Source organism: Esox lucius, chromosome 12, assembly GCF_011004845.1.
Source record: "Esox lucius isolate fEsoLuc1 chromosome 12, fEsoLuc1.pri, whole genome shotgun sequence".
NCBI lineage: Eukaryota > Metazoa > Chordata > Actinopteri > Esociformes > Esocidae > Esox > Esox lucius.
This window is the reverse complement of record NC_047580.1, coordinates 30,434,121-30,455,254: the sequence shown is the minus strand read 5'-3', so window position 1 is coordinate 30,455,254 and position 21,134 is coordinate 30,434,121. Positions and strand designations below refer to the sequence as shown.

General features: G+C 42.0%; 3 protein-coding genes across 10 annotated transcripts in view; 2 read left to right on the top strand and 1 right to left on the bottom strand.

Moving 5' to 3' along the window:
* The window catches only part of stat6 (signal transducer and activator of transcription 6, interleukin-4 induced), a 33,595-nt gene extending 31,043 nt beyond the window's left edge, over positions 1–2,552 (top strand). For all 8 annotated transcript variants that reach the window (XM_020051547.2, XM_013136359.3, XM_013136358.3 and 5 more), the window contains one exon: positions 601–2,552. In XM_020051547.2, the coding sequence (XP_019907106.1) occupies positions 601–679 (79 nt within the window). In that variant the 3' untranslated portion in view covers positions 680–2,552. The remainder of the gene's footprint in view (positions 1–600) is intronic.
* A 5,210-nt stretch (positions 2,553–7,762) lies between these two features.
* On the top strand, positions 7,763–12,970 carry LOC105023833 (lens fiber major intrinsic protein-like). The gene is made up of 4 exons (XM_010893326.3): positions 7,763–8,558; positions 9,160–9,324; positions 9,745–9,825; positions 9,997–12,970. Exons 1-4 carry the CDS (start codon positions 8,199–8,201, stop codon positions 10,180–10,182), a joined length of 792 nt encoding a protein of 263 aa, XP_010891628.1. The 5' UTR covers positions 7,763–8,198; the 3' UTR covers positions 10,183–12,970.
* Positions 12,971–14,019: 1,049 nt separating this feature from the next.
* Positions 14,020–19,905, bottom strand: ptges3a (prostaglandin E synthase 3a (cytosolic)). Its single transcript, XM_010893325.4, has 8 exons — positions 19,450–19,905; positions 17,555–17,668; positions 17,246–17,315; positions 16,099–16,197; positions 15,847–15,936; positions 15,668–15,739; positions 15,516–15,534; positions 14,020–15,351 (listed from the first exon to the last, which is right to left on the bottom strand). Coding segments are annotated over exons 1-8 (486 nt in total). The 5' UTR covers positions 19,452–19,905; the 3' UTR covers positions 14,020–15,331.
* Between the last annotated feature and the right edge of the window lie 1,229 nt (positions 19,906–21,134).

The following is a 21,134-nucleotide window of genomic DNA, read 5'->3' as shown; positions in this document are numbered from 1 at the left end:
ATCCTATCAATATGGGCCAACATTTCTAAAGAATGCTTTCAGCACCTTGTTGAATCAATGCCACATAGAATTAAGGCAGTTCTGAAGGCGAAAGGGGGTCAAACACAGTATTAGTATGGTGTTCCTAATAATCCTTTAGGTGATTGTATATAATTATGACATAAATATATTTGGTAAAAATAATTTTTATGTGTCTGCTTCAGTGGGTGGTCGATGACAAAGTCAATTTTATGCCCACCACACAGGAAGAGGGAATTTAGGGGATGTCTGTTTACAGCTCTGGAAAAAATCAAGAGACCACTGCACCTTTTTCTTTCCTTTCCAAAAGTTGAAAAGGAAGGTTTTGAGTGAGGAACAGAAGGGTTAAAAGTAAGATACAAATTGCAAATTGAACGCTTCTGTTCCTCACTCAAAACTTTCCTTTTCAACTTTTTTGGAGTGGTCTCTTAGCTTTTTCCAGAGCTGTACACATCCTGTACGGCATCAAGCCCTGTAGAAGATGTACTTTCCTCGGTTAGGACTGATCATGGTTGTTCCAGATTTGAATCCCGGGTGGGCCAGCACTTCATGTTCCTTGACATCCATACTCTGTGTTTCCAGGTCCCAGGGCTCATCCACTGAGATGGAACTAGAGCATATTCTGAACACTTTTGTCGAAAGGCCGGGTGAAGATGTGTAGGGAGAATAGGAGAAAGAACTGTGGGTGTGGAGTAGGGGAGGAGGAGGACAGCAGGAGTAGGGGAGGAGGAGGACAGCAGGAGTAGGGGAGGAGGAAGAGGATCTCTCACAGGACAGCAGTACTATACCACCTAATCTATCCTGTGTCGGAATGTTCTCTTCACGGGACACAAAGAACAATGGGGGAACTCTGTGGAGCAATGTGGATTTCTAAGGAACAATCGGGAACTCTGTGGAACTAATTGGAATTAGTGGAGACGGGACATTTGAGACACCATCATTCTAAGTGACGTCCACCCCACCCCAGTGGTTTACTAAGGACCACCAGATCTGGGAACCATGTAACAAAAGAAAATCTAAATGTCAACCCCTGCTCTTGGTTATTACGTAGATATTATAACATTATCATTTTTAAAGCCATTGCAGAAGCCAAAACGTTGACCGCACATTATGCAGGATAAATCATTGTTTCCTGTTGTGGTGTTCCATGGAGGTTGTGAGTCGGATGGATTTACACTAAGGGGGACGGGAAAACTACACCAATCTGCAAACAATTTACAGTGTAGCTGGTTTCCGAGACAACAGTCAGCGTAGTTGGCTGTTGGATGTCACCTCAAGTAACGCAAACAGACCAGGAGCCGGGCTACCTACAAGTAACACAAACAGACCAGGAGCCGGGCTACCTACAAGTAACACAAAGATCTGGAGCCAAGCTACCTACGGTATGACACAAAGAACTAACTTTATAGGCTTCCTCACAAGGAAATGAACCAGAACACCACCACACTGTGACACTTGGCGTTCAAACCCTACTGTTTAGAGTAACCATTGTTTCTTCTTAAAGTTGTCTTTCAAAAAAATGCACAGCACACGCTGTTGGTATTCATATGACAAATATATGATTGGAAACAGGTGGTGTTTCTTCTATACATCTGCGTAATTATCTTTTGATATGATTGTGTACTATGTAGTAGTTTAACGATTCATCATTGTTTTTATGTAAAAATTATAAATTCATATCCTAGCAGACACCACAGAATAAATACTTTTTATCCTGCTTGGGTCTTTGGGCTTGGGTTTTTTAAGTATTTTTCTATATAAACAACTAGTTTTAAAAGGACAGTTTTGGGTTTTACCTATTGGGGCTTTACCTATTTCTGCGGAGACCGATAAACTGTTGCCTAACTTGCGTTAGCAAAACAAAATGGAAGTCTACTGGAACAGCAATTTCCAGTATTTATGCTTTGCAATACTTTAACTTTAATGAATGCTTATGAATATGAAATACTGAGTTACTTCATACTGTATGCAGATTCATTAAATTGAATTAATTTACATTCTGGGAAGTAGATAAAAATCCCAAACTGTCCCTTTAAAATCAGTAAAATAGATATGGTTGATTTTTACATTGCATTGTATACCGCCTATCCCATAACACTTAAAATCACAAAAAGATTGGTATTCAAAACATTATTGGGTTTATTCGGTTTGGGTAAATACAATATTTTTGTTTTATGACAAGTTTTCAACTTATCACAGTATATGTATCATATAAAACAACATATTGTTCTAAAATATACAATACTGTTATTTCTTTATCATTTGCACCATTTAACCAACAGTGCTTATGTTGTTATAGACCCCATTATATATTTAATAGACACCATTATGTATTCACTTTTTTTCCTCAACTGTGAAAAGGAATGTATGATATATCTGATCAATTTCTTTTATTTCTTATATTTTTCTGTTTGTTGTGATCATGGATGCAAACATTAAGCATGTGTGCAGTATTATTGGAATTCTTCACCAGTCATACTCTTTCTTAGTTCTACACTTAATCAAATCAATAAATGTTTTTCTGTAACTATAAACCACCTTAACCTTTTCATTTTTTTATTTTAGATTTCATGAAAGCTTAAGACATCTGTTACAGCTATGACAGTTTTATGTAATCCTAATGCAAACAAGACTCAACCAAAACCAAAATGTAACTGAAGGATTTTATTGTCAACCCCTGTGTTTATTAACACATTAACAACTGTGCTTAACAAAGAATGGAAGTGGGTGAGCATACATCTCTGAAGTCCAAAAAAAGTTGTTGGTCACCAGTGTTTTCGTTATCAAATCCACATTAATAACACTTAGTGTTTTTAATTTTATTTCTCATGTACATACATTTTTAGACCCTTCATTCACTGCTTTGTAGAACCACCTTTGGCATGATGACAGCTTTTACCAGTTTTGCACGATGGATTTGGGCAGTTTCAACTCATTCTTCCAATTGGAAGAGTGTTGGTGAAGTGCACTCTTCAGGTCTCCCACAGATGTCCAAGGAGGAGGAAGTCCAGGCTTTGGCTGGGCTACTCGGACATTACAGGCTTGCCCCAAACCCACAGCAGCTTTGGCTTGGCTGTTGTGCTGAAAGATAAATATTCTCCCCAGTCTGAGGTATTTTTCACTCTGGATCAGGTGTTCTTTGAGGTTCCTAACGCCTTCCATTTCATAATGATGGAGCCCACTGGGTTCCTGGGAACTTTCGATGCTCTAGCAATTGGCTGTAACCTTTATCAAGATCAATGCCTCAACACAATTCTATCTACTGAGAGTTCCTTGGACTTCATGGCTTGGTTTTTGCTTTGCGATGCGCTGTGAAGTGTGGAACCTTATATAAAAAGGTGTTTGCCTTTCTTAATAATGTCCAGTCAACTGAATTTGACAAAGGTGGACTCCCAAGTTGTAGACATTTTAAGGATGATTGTGGGACACAAGATGTGAGCTTCAGGTATCTTTGTTCCTGCTCCAGCAGGCTCAGGAACAGTTTCTTTCCAACTATTGTAACCCTGCTTAACTCTGTGACCCAACACTACCCACTCCCACTTGTCCACCAATTAGTACTGCCTCTCAGGGACCTTGTTGCACTACTGGACTCTTGACACTCCCTTGCAAAGTCATTGGCCTTCACCTCACATACCTTCAAGGAAGTACACGCCTACAAACGTCCCGGCCTTCTAAGTTTTACTTGCAACCATGGCACTGGGGATAGTGTCAGTCCTGACACTCTGCCAGAGACTGTTTTTTAATGTTAACTGATGGTATGTAACGGTTATTATCGGATATTTGAAATATTAAATGCTGCATAAGGCACCTTTAATACTTGGACATTTTCTGCCCTCCCCTATTTGCCTTCATTGCACATTTAGAATTGCCATTTAGCATTGTATTTGCCTTCAATGCACATCTATACATTCCATTTGTAACATACACTCTACTTGATACTTGTAAATTTACTGCCTTATAGTTTCGCTTAGATGCTAGATGCTAACTGCATTTAGTTATGCTGTACTCCTACTGTTCAGTGACAAAGTTTAATGTAATTTAATCAAAATCCCTGCATAAACGGTTTGAGCTGCTGCTTGTTAAAGTACAACTCTCAAAGGACATCTCGCTCAAATGCTATGGAATTCCCTCTGCTCCTGTCTGGTGAACAGTGTCGGCCCTAGACTTTTGGGGGCCCTGAGCAAAATCTGATTTGGGGCCCCCCCTCTCCCCTAGATGTCCTGGGCTCGCTAGAAGTCAGGGGCCCTAAGCGACCGCCTATGTGGCTTATGCCTAGCATCGCCCCTGCTGGCAAAGACCTCAATCTGCTCCTGTTTGTCAGCAATAGACCTCCCTCTGTTCCTGTCAGGTGAAGACTTTACTCCATAGCCGTGGAAAGTAGGGGGCCTGGGGGTGCTTTAACCCTCCAGTTGTAGCCGTAGCATGTGACTCTGAAAGTCACTTTTAGCTTTGTATTGTCCACTATTCACGCCTATCAATTTACTTGGGGAGCCAAGTGTATTCCAACTTAAAAGAAAATTAGAGTGCCCTCATAAATATTGGGACAGTAAGCATGTTTTGTCCTCACACCTAGATGTATATTATTTTTCTTCATAATATGCACTCCAATTTAAAATGCGCCTTAGGTTGCAACACTAGCTACAGTACGCCTATGTGTCTGGCTCAGTAAGGTTTTCCTGGCGACAGCAGTGAATCCTACTCAGAATACATCTTTCAGTAGAGCGTGGCACTCACAACTCGGTGAGAGTAAGTTTAGTTCCTGGGACTAACAGGCACATTAGGCTATTATATTCCTTACCAGTATAGTGGGGATCTCACATTACTGCGACCCAGGGCCTATACTGTGGAGAGGGGAGACAACTACACAGAGGTGTTGCTGATTTGTAGGAGACAGGTGATCTGGAGCTGTGGGCTTCATTGGATGGAAGAGAGAGGGACTGTGGATTGGTCGGTTGTTGATGTCAGCAGTCTGAAGCAGAGGTGATAGAAAATAAATTCCCCACGCTAGCAGGTTTTAACCCCAGTCCTGTGTAAAACAGGATTAGACCCACAATGGAGGGCTTTACCAAGACAAGGCTGGTTGTGGGGTGGGGTGGGGCTGGGGGGGTTGAATGCAGAGACCACAAAAAAGATGCAACATCTCACCACGTGCAACAACTTAATTCGGAGCTTGTGTGTCACTTACCCACTGTGCTAGAGGGAGAACAGAAAACACTCTTTTATACTATCGACAATCACATACTTGGAGATTGTGTTCTCGGATTGTTGGCAAAGTCGGCAAAACCACAAAAAATTTGTGGTGAAAGCGTTAATACACTCCTTTTCTTCCGCTCCTCCGTGTGAAAGAACTGGGGATTATGTTGAAGTGTGTAGCTGACTTATTAGAGAAGAGACGAAAGTTGCCCAGATTTTTATTATGTGAAAGAAACAAAGAAAAAAATAGCTTTTAATACACATGATTATTTACAGACGTGGCACACTCACAATGAATGGCTAGAAGAGCAGCCTTTATGGCCACCTGCTGCTCCGCTGTGGACCAGTCGGCTCTTATACATTCGACCGCGGGCAAACAAATCATGGAAAGCGACAGAATCCGTTTCTGCCAGCGTTTTGTTTCCAGTGTATGAAAGCGAGGGAAAAGCCCCTGAGCACAGCACTATTCTTTCACCACTCAGTCCATCCACTCTGGCGGGCTAGCCTGGTCAGCGCAATGCTGGATGCTCCAGTGCAGAAGCTCAATGCCAAAACCTAGCGCTAGCTCGACCCCCCCCCCCCCCTTCCTCCTCTCCAAACATGGGTTTATCTGTTGTTTTATCTGCCCTGAGCCCGCGCCCCTCGGCTTAGCCAGCGCATACAATGCAAAAGTCTGCCTAATCAATTCTGGCGCTGCGCAGAACTAACTGTCATTTCACTGCACCCATCCAGAATATGGAGAGAACTATCTATGGAGAATAAAGAAATACATGTGGTGAAGGTAATAACCCTTCACTGGGAGTTTTAATTGAAGGGGTACCTGGAAGGGATGTGTGAATGAGAAAAGTTGATTAAGGGGTATATCACAATCAGAGTATGGAGAAAGAGCGATGGCTAGCTCGGCACGCCCGGTGTGCAGTGTCCTGCTCAGCAGGTCGCCGGTTGAGGAGGTTAAACAGCATGCGTCACCTGATTGCAGGTTGAAGGTCAAGACCAGTTACAAGCTCAAGCCGGTGCCAGAGAATTTCGGAGGAAAACATTGACAGTTCTGAGCACCGTGGTGGAGGCGAACCAGCTTCCTAATATGAGTATAGTTTCTACAGTACCAGTGATCTTATACATATTATAAAACCTACAGTACCAGAAATCTTACACATTATAAAACAGACAGTACCAGTGATCTTAGACATATCATAAAACCGTCAGTACCAGTGATCTTAGACATATTATAAAACTGACAGTACCAGTGATCTTAGACATATTATAAAACCGACAGTACCAGTGATCTTAGACATATTATAAAACCTCAGAGACCCAACAAAAAAACTATTGCAATATTGTAGTCCTATAATATCATGCACCCCATGCCTGCCTTTTACATCTTATTTAGATGGTACTCCATGTCCAGAGAAGCTGCATGCATAAACAAACACAAAGTCTTATTATTGGTAGCGTTTTGTGAGTTCAGGCTGGTTTCCGTTATGTGCTGGTTTTTTTATGTGCTGGTTTTCCGTTATGTGCCTCCATTGATTGACACCATGGTGTTATGAATACAGGGACTTCTGGTGTTTCCATCTTGTGTTAATATTGGAGAGCTAGACCCTTTCAACCCTTTTTGGAGAGATGAGACAGGGACAGACCATTATTACCCCACTGGAGAGATGAGACAGGGACAGACCATTATTACCCCACTGGAGAGATGAGACAGGGACAGACCATTATTACCCCACTAGAGGGATGAGACAGGGACAGACCATTATTACCCCACTGGAGAGATGAGACAGGGACAGACCATTATTACCCCACTAGAGGGATGAGACAGGGACAGACCATTATTACCCCACTGGAGAGATGAGACTAGGACAGACTATTATTACCCCACTGGAGGGATGAGACAGGGACAGACCATTATTACCCCACTGGAGGGATGAGACAGGGACAGACCATTATTACCCCACTGGAGGGATGAGACAGGGACAGACCATTATTACCCCACTAGAGGGATGAGACAGGGACAGACCATTATTACCCCACTGGAGGGATGAGACAGGGACAGACCATTATTACCCCACTGGAGAGATGAGACTAGGACAGACTATTATTACCCCACTGGAGGGATGAGACAGGGACAGACCATTATAACCCCACTGGAGGGATGAGACAAGGACAGACCATTATTACCCCACTGGAGAAATGAGACAGGGATACACCATTATTACCCAACTGGAGAGATGCGACAGATCCTTATTACCTCACTGGAGAGATGAGAAAGACCCTTATTACCTAACTGGAGAGATGAGACAGACCCTTATTACCTAACTGGAGAGATGAGACCAATCCATCATGGACTTTATGAATACCTAGTGGAGGTTTAGGTTCAGGGTGATGATCTGTGGCATGGCCCATGGGCAGCAAGAGGTCAGGGTGAGAGAAGAGTTAAATATTTTTGTTTTGATTTGTTGCATTGTGCCGTGGCCCCTCCCAGCCCCGTCCCCTGGGGGGCGATGCCTGGGGCCGTTATAAATAGTCCCTTGGGCTCCCCCTTCTCTGACAGAGAGGCTGAATGTCTGCAGGACATGCTCAACCTTTGTCTATCCATGTTCCTCTACTAACAACCATCAGAGTTAGCATATTGATGCAGAGAGACCGATACTCTGCTCCACGTAGACAGCACCCGGGTCTCTATGACAAAGCTAAAAAACGCTTGTAGAAAGTGACGTTGCAGATCTCTGGAAGTCGGTAAAGTTAGTGGCTCCTGGAGAGCCGCATGTGGAGCTGTTGTTTACGTGCAGAACCATCTTTAGGTTTAGGGAGGCATTCAAAGTTTGCCCTCTTGTTCCTCGTCCGTCTGACCTCGAAGGCGTCACTGAGGTGCTCACTTCTGACACGTTTGGGCCAGTGCTAGCTGACTCCGAAGGCAATTTCACTCCCATTTTTTTTCCCATCCCTCCGTTGCTTTGGATTAGCCTCCTGACGTTGTCGCCACAATGTGGGAGTTCCGTTCCATGTCGTTCTGGCGGGCGGTGTTCGCCGAGTTCTACGGCACCATGTTCTTTGTGTTCTTCGGACTGGGGGCCGCTCTGCGCTGGACCACCGGGCCCCTCAACGTCCTCCACGTGGCCTTCTGCTTTGGCCTGGCCGCCGCCACCCTCATCCAGTCCATTGGCCACATCAGCGGGGGGCACATCAACCCGGCCGTCACCTTCGCCTACCTGATCGGATCCCAGATGTCCCTGTTCCGCGCATTCTTCTACATCGTGGCCCAGTGTCTCGGGGCAATGGCTGGGGCGGCCGTGCTCTACGGGGTCACCCCGAACAACATGAGGGGCAACCTGGCTCTGAACACGGTAAGGAAGAGGCCGTGGTTGGGGTCAATTCCATTTTAATTCAGTCAATTTGGAACTGATCCTGACCGTGCTGGGAAAGTCTTTGTGATTTTGATTGAAATCTGATGTGAATAAATTAAATTATCTTGAGTGATAAAGAGCATCTGAGATGTATAACTGTGGTTATGGGGTCTGTTAGATTATTTAATTTTTTCTTACGTTAAGTAAGAAAGAGAGAATGTCGCAACATAGTTTAAACATCATCATAAAACCACTGTAGCAGATGTTTGACCAACAGCAGCAGAATTTCTAGCGCTGTTGTTGATCAATGTTGTTGATAATATTTTTCATGTCAAATGTTATGCAGTTCATATTAATAAAATTGGTGTATTTAAATGCAACTCTTGCAAATTATATCTTCATTAGCTAGCCATTTCTTTGCGTTCACTGTTCAACCTATTCATTGGTTAATTGATTAATTAAATAATTGACAGTTGGGAGTTTCCAATATCGGCCAGAGGTGTCTAAATAACTTACTGACTGGTGAAATTTGAGATGATTTCCAAAATTTAACAGGAATCGTTCATGGACTAGTCTGTTCTAACTCCTCCCCCTTCTCCAGCTGCAGCCAGGCATCAGTTTGGGCATGGCCACCACTATGGAGGTGTTCCTCACACTGCAGCTGGTCGTCTGCATCTTCGCTGTGACCGATGAGAGGCGCAACGGGCGCCTGGGCTCTGCCGCCCTGGCCATTGGCTTCTCTGTGCTCATGGGACATCTGCTGGGGGTGAGATGTGTTTCCAAACATATGAAATACCTTTATAGGCAAAGGAACGTGAAGGGAATTGTATGGGGTGGGGGGGCTTTCTTGGGTTGGTTGGGATGATGATGTGTTAAGAGGAATAGGCTTGGGGTGAGCTGAACATGGTCAGCATAACATAGGCAGCCAATAAGAATGGGGTGTTAAGACTTTGAGGGTTAGTCACATGTAATTGGTGCATGATTATAGTGGAAGACATCAGACTGTGAGATGCATTATGAATCCCGTCTCAGCGAGTACAAGAGAGAGGGGTCGTGTTCCCAGAGGGTTTGTCGCCCCGATAGCAGTGTGTTGGCGTGTAGCCGTTCTGTTACATTCTGTCGGTGGGCTACTTGAATTATTCGCGTGTCGCCAGTTCTAGATAACCCCGACCTCTTCACATTTCAGATGTATTACACGGGTGCTGGGATGAACCCTGCCAGGTCCTTTGCCCCCGCCATACTGGTCAGAAACTTTGCCAACCACTGGGTAAGACACTGTGTCCACACCACTGACAGCAATGCAAGAACCTCACAACCAGCCATCCACACGGCAGGTGCAGTTTGATGTTTGGTGTGATACAGGTTAGCTCACCGACATGTGGCCTTTTCTCTCCCTCCCTCTCTCTTACTCCCTCTTGCCCCCCCACCCCCGGGACAGGTGTACTGGGTGGGTCCGATGATCGGCGGTGCCATGGGAGCCATTATCTATGACTTCCTGCTGTTCCCCCGCATGCGCGGCCTCTCCGAGAGGATGGCCATACTGAAGGGCAACAGGCCCCCTGAGGCCGAGAGCCAGCAGGACACTCGAGGGGAGCCCATCGAGCTCAAGACTCAGGCCCTATAAGCCTGGCGCTGCGTGGTTGGCTTCCTGCACCCCCCACCCCACAGCCCCGGTCCATTCCTCACCCCCTTCCGAACCACCCAACCCATCCGACACACATACAAACACACTTCGGCACACATACCTCTTCCTCTCTTCCCCTCTGACCTGCACACACACACACACACACACACACCCACCCATCACCCTCGTGACAGCTCTTCTCCTTCCTCATCGTCACTCTGCCGAAGCCCTAACCCTCGCCACGCCCTCAGCTCCCAGCGGCCCCTCCCCCACACTACCCCCCACCCCCCAGGACTGCAGGACAAAGATGGAGGGTAAGAAGAGGACTTAGTTGCCACTGAAGAAAGCAGCCTGCACCCCTCTTTGGTTTGTGGTGTAGGGACTGGGTCACTCCTGGTTGACCAGTTGGCTGTAACTGCTCAGGACAGGGGCATCTCTCTCTCTTTCTCTCTTCTCTTCTCTCTATCTTTTTTGTAGTCTGCTAGGAGTGAAGCTACAGTAGAGCAGTGGACTTCTGCATGCTTTTTCAATTTTCTCATCCAGTTTGAATCTCTCCCCTGTGTGTTTTTCGTTTTTGTTTTATGAAACTTCGGGTATTTTTCATCCATGTTATTATTATACCTTTAAAGAATTTCTGAGGATTTTATTAGACCCAAATTCTATTTTTAAGTCATGCGTGTGTTGTGTGTGTGTGTGTGTGTGTGTGTGTGCGTGTATGTGCGTGCGTGCGTGTGCGTGTGCGTGCGTGCCTGTTTTAGCAGACCATTTTAATTTTGGGCTTTTTTTCACTACCACAATGACTTCCCTTGTTCGTTAATGTGGATTTCTTGTTTTAGTGATCACGCTGATGCCAATTTTAAGGGAAAGAAGCATATTTTGTCCCCCTTCCTTCAGTGATTTCACCACAGTAAAATGTATGATTCCCTGGGTGATTTACAGATAACATATTTAGAGTGCTCCCCTTTTAATGCAAAGCCCTTACAGGTCAAGTCTTGAAATTGTTCAGTTAAATTTGGAGTCTGTGTCTCTTCAAGGGGGGTCCAAACAGTCATATTTATATGGAAATAAACACACAAAAATTAACTTGTGTTTTCTTAACTCAATCGACATTGCTATTTAAACACATACTCTTGAAATTGTATATTATTATTAATTTATTACTACAGAATTCCACTGTTGACTTCAGACTCTGTTGTCTCTCCTTGACTTTGATACAGCAATGTTAAGTGCCTGAGAAGATAGAATGTCTTCTACTGTATGCAGTTCAGTACAAGTATTATCTGTGCCTGTTTTGTTTTCCAAAGTTTCTGGAATGCTTCTTTTTTAATTTTTATTTAATTTTTAATTAAAGCTTTTGCCCTTTACAGCGGTTTTATGTACAGGCGTGTGATAGCTGGTTTGGCTTTCATTTTGTGTCATTTTATGTGACAATAACAAAGAAAACCAGATCCCGACTGGTTTGGCCATGTGGATCAAGCTCGTTTTCTTAGTTGATTGTAGTTATTTATTATACATAACCTTAAAGAAATGATTGTGTTATTTCACCAAAACCATGGTTGAAAACCAAAACCGAGTGCATGATGATGCAGTGGCTTCTTGCTGGTGTTAGCAGACACCTGGTGCTTTCTCTTTTCTTTTGGTGGTGGTGGGGGGTTCTCTTTTCTTATTCCGGGAGGTTCTTTTTCTTTCTAAGGGGAGAAGGTTGGGTCGTTTCAGGATTGGCTGGTTATTTCCAATGCACCGGCATGCCCCCTTAATGACATCTGGTCTGTGTAGCCCTCCAAACTCAGGTTCTTAGCCTGATTCCTGATCTGTTTGTGCCATGTAACCTTCAAGTTAGCAATGCAGCACGAAAAGATCTGAAACCAGGCTACGATTCTTATACCTGGCGTGGGGGTGGGGGTGCGAAGAGAAGAGAGAAAAGCATCACGTTAGGCTGAGGCGACTGAATTCTTTATTGCGTTATTTGCCGACTGAAGATGTGAGGCAATCCAAACGTGCACCTGTATGATTTCTTCATGACAACTGCATCAGAGGGAAATGAAACTTGAAGGTCAGCCCCTCACCCCACCACGCACACTTTCCCATTGGTCCTCGTCTTCCCTCCATTCCACCTCTCTGCTTTCACCTCTCACCTCCCTCTATATACAAGGCAGCATTTTTTTTTAATTCTGATCTTGTAATGAAAGCTCAGTTGACGCTGCAGGGGGCTCTGGTGATGGGAGGAGGGCGCTCTGGTGATGGGAGGAGGGGGCTTTGGTGATGGGAGGAGGGGGCTCTGGTGATGGGAGGAGGGGGCACTGAAGTGTTGACTCAGCGCATAGTGTTTTTTCAACCCCCCCTCCCTTTCCATTTTCACTACCTGATAGAGCAGATAATTCCGGATATGTAAGCTCATACTTTTACTTTTTACATATGCTTTTCATTCCGCTTGATTCCCCTCAGCAATAGAAGAGTTTTTCTTTCTCATTTCAGTTCATGATTTCTGTTGAACATTTAGAAATTTAAATAATTGTGTTTGTATTCCATTGAAAAGCTTTGTGATGTACAGTGTAAAATTTTCTTTTTTAATTTACCATGATTGTTGAAACAGGATGCATAGACAATATCATTTCAAAGCTATATAATGTCTCCTCTTTGGAAATTTGATTATGAAAGCTAGGGGAAAAGATGTGATACAGTTCAACAATGTGCTTGGATCCTATCAAGAACATATTGATACATTCTTTCATAATCAGAGAACGCTGGAGTTAATATTTTTATATGTTAAAAAACTTCCTAAAATTGAGATTTTTCTGTGTTGGTCTGTTTTCTTTTTTTTGACGGAACTGTGGGCAAAAACACTGGGAGAGTTTATTTTTTCCACTGGAATGTAAGATGTACTATTCACTCACAACTTCATATGGGTTTTTTCTATATTTTCACGTAAACATTATCCCATTACCCCACACCAATACCCAGTATATTAAGTTAATATGAGTTATTTGGGACAAAACAAGCCTCAGCATTTTTTGTCTCTGGTGTTCCTTTTAGTTCCACTAAAAAGTCAAGATTCAATGCCTATGACACAGGTTGTCCATCACAATGATTAATACATTTTTTTCTGAAAACAATAATACAGGGCCTGAATTGAATTGGATAACTTAGTTAAATAAACAAATTACTTACCTATTGCACCTTATAAAAATATTTTGCTTGTTTAAAAAAATTTTTTTTTTTACAAATTCAATATTCATTTAGCCCATGTGCTTTGAAATTAACAATGTAAATAAACAGAGCCATCAATAGTTTAAATTATTTTTGGTGCATAATTCATTGTGCATAAGCCTTTGATGGGAAAAACTATTTCCAACCAAAATATCAAAATAAGCAGGAATTTCCTGAATCAGCCTAAAACAAGTTTGAGATGAATCAAAAGCATCCTAGACTGGCAAAATATAATAGTCACATTAGTTTCTAATACAAATTGATTCAGAAAGTTGAATACTGTGTCCAAGTCATCAGTCATCCAATGACTGGTAATATCTACATTTGTTACTATGGAATATGAACTACAAACCCACAGCTTGCTTGGTAAGAGCATGTGACTTTTAACACCAGGGTTGTGGGTTAGGTTCCCAGTTAGGTCAGTAAAAAATATCCACATTCACATCTGTAAGTTGCCATAACATCGGTTACATGATGTAATGTTTAAAAAAGTCACATCCTGTGGTCATAACATTCGACTACCTTAACATCTGAAAATTGCTTTTAATTCAGTTCACGTCAGAGGTTATGCTCACCAAATCTAAATAAAATCTGATGTATAAAACACTATTAAACCGGACAAACACTAAACAACATCAACGTAGTCTTAGTTTATTTAGAAATATGTAGACAAATTCCCACTGCATTTAACAAACAGAAATCTCCTCAACCTGAGATGCAAAACAGGTTGGTGAAACATAATAGCTAGTGTATCCAGTGAATAATATCTTGTGTTGTGGGTGAAAATGAAATTTGGTCATTTATTTTATTATGTTTCTGCACCCATTCAAATATGAAGAAAAAAAATTATGTTATCTGCTGCTACACTTTTGTATGATACAAAGGAACGTGCCACCAACACAGCCTTCAAACAATTCAGTTAACAGAGTGGGTGGTTTCATGGACACATTAAGCCTAGCCCTTTTTTCATCCAGGACTAGGTTTAACTGAAGTCTGCAAAACCGGCCTCAGGTGTCCTGCATGAACACTGACTTACCTTATAAATCAAAAGCGTTCTTATAAAAATGGGATTGGATGGAAATTTTGTCCTAATCCAACTTAGATTTTATGTTATATTGTAAAATATGTTTAACATGCATATGTATTTATTTTAAATACTTCATTTAAAATGAATGGATTAACTATTTCTGGTGATATTTGCAGATGTTAACATTGTACAACGGGAAAATATTTACATCAAGATTAAACGTGTTTCTATAAATTAACAAATAAAACAAAATGTACACAAACCATAAAAGGGGACATTTCATTAAAAAAAAGGAAACACTTTAAAATAGGCGGTTGGTTTAAACCTGTTTTTTTTTTTTACTTTGTTTAGAATTTTAAAATGTCTATATTCGATGTGTAACCTCATTATTGTCAACAAAATAAAAAGACGGAGAGGTGGGTGTAACTTTAAGACATCACATCCAATCACAGCAGAGCCACATTCAGCAGGCAAACATCGTCAAACGTTGCAGGAAAAATTTAAAAAAAAAAATGAATAGAGCCCACACCATCCCAAAAATGTACGTCACAGATGTGTGTAAGTTCTGCATGGTTCCATAACGTTGTGCCGTGCTGAAGGCGCCCCCTCGGGTTGTAAAGTTAAAGGCGGATACAACTGAACCTCACGTGAACACATCATGGAAACAACTGAATTGTCCATGCAGAATTAGAACAGCAAAGCACAGCACTAAGACAGCGGCTGGAAAGACGCTCCACCATGTGGCGGTGGAGACGGACACCGTCTCATCTCAGGGAGGTTCCTGTGGCGCGTTTCCAACCGGGGATGTTTTCCTCCTTGCAAATGTGGCTACCAGCTCAACTCGTCTCCGGTCTTTCACTTCAACAGACCTTTGGGGCTTTACTTTCCGTTTTGTGGGCCTTGTACACGTTTCCATTACTCCAAGTCTGGCATTTCTGAAAAAAGTTCAGATTATGAAAACGTTACGATGTGCAAGTGTCATGTAGCAAGCAAGTTTATTTATATTACTTATAAGTTTATGTACGTGCTTTACAAATAAAAGTGTGTAGAGTAAAATGTACAGTAAAATGAAGCACCATAGAAATACATCAAAACTTACTTTCATCGTCACTGTCGTGCTGTAAATAATAAGAAAGAGAGATTGTTATGGATGTTACGCAATAGAGGAAGTATGCCGATCACCCTTGGTTTGATCGGCATACTTGCCTCGAGACATTTCTCTCGAGGCAACAGAAAAGCAAAAACACAAACCTCTTCTAGACCTTCCATGCCACCCATGCCCAGATCTGGCATGCCGTCCTCTCCCCCCATCGTGTTCATCATCTGCAAACGAGCAAGAGACAGTCAGGGCCCGACCCCGCCACGGGAGGACAAATTCAACACGGTTTTAAAAAACGATGCAGTTTCTGCAGCATCAACTGCTTGCTTGCCTCTGAAAACTTATCGAAACTGGAAAGGTCCTCATCCGAATCATCTTCCCAGTCTTTCCAGTTGTTGAAGTCCACACCGAGCCACTGGAACTATGAAAATAATCAGACAACCCAAATATTAACAAAAATAAAAATCAGAATAGGACATGTCATGGACAGGGAATCCTACATATACGCACATTCACTAAAACCTTCAGTAATGAGCCCAGAAATATAACAAAATCAAAGAGTGGCGTAACAAAAATGTTATACCTTTGCCTTGTCCTTTGTTAATCGTGGCCATGCTACACCTGCCTTAGCTTTCTTTAGACAGCACAACACAGACCGGTCTGTGCGTCTGTACTTGGACTCCTGAAACAAGAAGAAAAGCGTTTGTGACAAGTAATTTTAGATATTCTATGCGTGCATACTGAAGGAAAAGATTTACTCAAAAACTATTGGGATTATTTGTTTAATTAATCCACTATGTATAACTTGTTTTGATGCAATTCAAGACACTCAAAATATACACATTTTAAAACATAGAAAACAGCCAGAATGATTTGTTATATCAAACAATGCATTTAGCATTGTATGTATTTTGTACTAAATGACGAATTAGTGCTGACAAAAGAAAACGTGGGGATTGCATGAACAAATACGAAAATACAAAAATCTAGATTTGAGGTGAAACTTTTCTTTAACATCCAGGTTATTGTAGATGTATTTTGGTGCATTGTTGATTATTTTATGTTTTTTTTAATGCTTTAAAAACTTGAAAGGTTGAGGTCTTGCTAAAAATAGCAGTAAGCAACACCGCAATACATGCGCAGAGGAGACAACAGCTTAGACCGCTGGACCTTAGGCCACGAGTCACTGATAATTCATGTTGGGCCCTGTCCGGGGCCTCCCCCAGGTAGGGCCACAGTGTCGCCGGACCCCCCCCAACTCAGTTCCAAGGTATTACGCTGCTATATTATTGTGCTGGGGGATATGAGGAATGCACTTTCTAACTTTTCTCAGTCTCCTCCAGTTTTTAATCTTAGGAGGAGATGAGGTCCTGGTCCACACCTGCGGAGTACCTGGTTTGGGGGGCCCGTTGCTGACCCTGTCCTTGTCCACCTGGTCATACTTTTGACCTAGTCTAGAATCAAATAGACTCTGGATTTAGCCCAGAGAAATGTATAGGACTGGTCACCCCTCTGAGCCTGGGTCCTCTCTAGGTTTCTTCCTAAAATTCAGCCTTCTTAGGGAGTTTTTCCTAGCCACTGAAATCCAACACTACTGTTGTTTGCTCCTTGGGGTTTAAGGCCAGGCGTCTCTGTAAAGCACTTTGTGACAACTGCTGTTGTAAAAAGGGCTTTATAAATAAATAAATTTGATTGATTGAATTCTGTAACAAAAAAGGAAATGTACTTACTTGAGGGTTAATTGAGTCAAACAGCTCCAATTCATTTTGGTGTTTGAGGTTTTCAATACCGCCAACACAGCTGAAAGGAAAGCAGAAAAGACATGATTTGCTAATTCAGATGACAAGGACAAATACCATTTTTATTCCTATATCTTAATAAAAAAAATAGATGAGTATTCTTCTTAGTCTAGATACGGTTTAATGTGTGTCCAGAAACCACACCTAGGGACTACCAAACTACCAACACACCTCATTTATGAAGAGCTCACAATTTAGCCTACTTTAACAGCGGTGTCCAGCTGGAGAATGAAGGCTTACCAGAAATCAAGTTTTGATGTTTCAAACTTCACTTGTACATCTTTGCTGTCTTCTACCAGGAACTCAATGAAAACAGAGTCCCTTCTGTCATACCACTTCGCTGTAGCTGGCTGCCTATTGGACAAGAGAGGACTGATTAATTTCATACAAATGAGTGCCCAATGTCTTCTTGCTGCTTGCCACCAGTATTAAAATATATTTTTCCTTTGTAGAAATGAAAACAAATCTAAACAAAACATGTGATGTGGTATATGTACAATAGTTTGGGACTGGTTGACAACACCGCAACATTTAACAATTTTCTTTCCCTATCATGAAACTAACAAATATCACAATACTGGTTGCACCCCAAACCTAATAAATAATCCGGTCTGTTTAGTTAACTTTCCACTTCTTACGTACATGTAAAATGTTGAAGCATGACTGACCGGTAGCCAAGTGACTGTAAGCCACATTTCTCACATCGAGTTTTTGAAAACACAGCATTACGTAATTATCATTCGATTTATTTAGACAGTTTGCTGACAGCCGGTCACATTTTGAATGCTACTCCGGTAGAATCTAGCCAGGCACTGGCCCCATTAATTTGTTTTCAATACTACCTAGTGGAAGCTTTCAGGGCCTGAACCTAGGCTACCTAGCACAAAGAGACATCAAAGTCAGAAGGGTAAAAACTTCTAATGAGGCATTTTAGATTATGGGAAAATCTGGACCACAATTAAAATGGGCTACTGCTGACACTTTTTCTGTCTGGCATTTGTTATGTTTCTATTGGACAGAATAGTGGGTTAAGATAGAACAGAGATTGTGTTTAAAAAAAAAAGTTGATGGCTGGATTCAAACATGCTGCATGGTACATGTTCCCCTGGAGCCAGTAGCTTTGATTGGTGCATCACACTAAGCCAGTGTAATCTTAAAGACGACTCTGTCCAACCTCAATGCAGATGTTTACAATTGCAAGGTCAGATCTGATGGCTACATCAGGAACATCAATCAAGGGGTTCATTTATACCCGAAGCTGAGGTTTTGTAAGAGTTTCTATTGGACCAAAATAAAAAGGTAAGACCCTCCCCGTTTTCTCACAAGCAACGAAACGGAGAGGGGCCCACCTGAACTTCTCAATATAAACGGTTTGACAAAACATCTCGAAAGTGAAACGTTTTATTTGATGGGAAAAAAACATGAGCGGCGAGTTGGGAATCCAGCTCCACCCATTCAACCGGATTTAATCCAAGGTCATAGTTGGTTAGCTCACTGTAAAAGCATGGATTCTACAGAAAAGGCTGCCGTGAATTCAGTGGTTTGCTGGCTATGACTAATGGGTATTTAAGGGTAACCAGCCATGACATTTATTAATTAGTTAGACACTGAGCAGCTAAGCAAGCTAGTTTACTAGCCTCATTGCAAAGGAACGGCTAATTTACGTTAATAGCCTACTCTACGTAAATAAATGACTAAATTATTTTACCTACCTAGTTATAAAAACAAGCTTAGACTTGAATAATGCCTCATGACTCAGCGTGATTTTGGAGTTTTGCTTGAGAGTGAAAGTAGATATTTGACTAGTGCGTAGACCGACAAAATTCTCCATTCATTTCCACTAATCGCCCCACGGTGCATGCAGCCAAGACAGCATGGAGGCCTAGCTGGTTAGCTAAATATAGCACCCACTAACATATCTAGTTTTTGTCCTGTGACTATATGCAAACCATATTTACTGCAAAGTTGCTATACATTTAGACAGTTAGAAGGCACCCCAGACTTGGAACTAACTAATCTCTGAGAAAACATGACGCTACGTATAGTTAGCTAACAAGCTACTCCTAATATTTGTAAGAATAATACAACACATGAATTGCATGTTAGCACCCACCCTCGTTCTGTCCAATACTTACATGTCTTGCTATCTAGTTTTCTTCCCACTCCCGTCCGCGGTATTAGCCACGATGTGTTATTGGATTTTCTTCTGTGAAATGTAAATATCACTACGACTATTCACTCAAACACCTGCCTCGCGTGCCTTCCTCGTTCTCCTATACAATCAATGACGCATCTTTCGTAATTGCTGGATGTCAGAGACAGTCGAGAGACCGAGCCTTACTCGAAGATATGAAACACATTATTATGGGTGCGGAAACTCTCGCCCCACGTTCCCCGGAAAGGGTTCTCAATCACAAGACATCTCATTGGCATTTTTCTTCGCTTTTCCGCTTGAGTCTGTGATGTGAGCCAGTAAGATGTAGATCTCTAGGGCAGTCTTCCGTCGAGAGGAGGCAACTACACGTTTGAGTGACCCAGTCGAGATTAAAACAATTGGGGCGGATCTATATATGTGCGGTCTCAGGTTCCTGGACTGTCTCTGCTCTGGCCTCTTTCGCTCGCGCTTTCTGGAGACGTTTCTCGATCCTTCTTTCGTACGCTGGGAGTCCCTGCACGCGCTTTAACTGAAGCAAGCGTACGCTGTTACCGTGGCAACACACGCACACGCACATGCACACAAAGTGCTTAAACCTAAAGCCTACCCCATAGTACTACGCCCATTTGATCATTTTACCCTAAACTTAACCTCTAAGTTGGAAACCACTAGATACAATTGTATCTAGTGGGGACTGGACAAAAAACGTATGTTTTACTACATAGTATACTTTAAAGGCCTTCAGTTACTGTAATTATTCACTTTTTTTGTTAAACTAGGTAACTGTTTACCTGTACGGCCCTTTGAACGGTCTTCCTTTCTGTGCATGAGGGCAAGAAGGAATTGCATCATCTACCAGGCAGATGTACCACTGTCCCAAAGGTTATTTCTTTTGTAGTGGTATATTTCTTTTTTTTTTATTGCCTGTGAAACAGAAATAAGCGTGCTGCTGTTAACAGCTTAGCTTTTTTCATCTGTTTTAACAGAGAGCTTCCAAAACACTTTTTTTCATTCAAAATATTTCCCAAAATAAAACCCACAATACACATCCATAAAATTTAGGAAAAGATGCTATTGCAGATGAAATGTGATTTGACTTTCTTAAGGGTTACAAATTTAGGAAGAACATTTTATTTAAATTGTATCTGAGGAATTAAATGAACATATAATAGCAGTTTTTCCATTGTCATTTTTGGCCAATGTCCATTGAGGTTAGCAAAGTTAGATTAAATGTGAACCACCAGCTTACAGAAAAGTAGCCTGTCAGGACAGCGATTCAGTGATCTGAGGTCTTCAAACAGCATCCCATGATCGAATCATTCAAGTGGTCACCATGGAGCTCATAAATGTGGCCAATGACATTTGATGTGATTTGCATGGAATACCCAAGCTGATGAAAAAGCAGTTTGTTTGTGAAGCAGGGCTCGTTCCAGGTATCAAATCAATTGAGATGACTTTGACACTTCAAAGTACAGGTCTTTTCTAAGAAATACTTGCCAAAACCAATATTGCTCAATAATCTTGCTAGCACATTATTGGTCCGTCCAAATCTATTAAGAAGTTCTGCCCACTGTTTCCCATGGGGTCTCATTGGAAATTACTGCTTGTGGGCCATCCTATAGCCGTACTCTCGGTTATAACAACAATTTATATGAACAGGTGTAA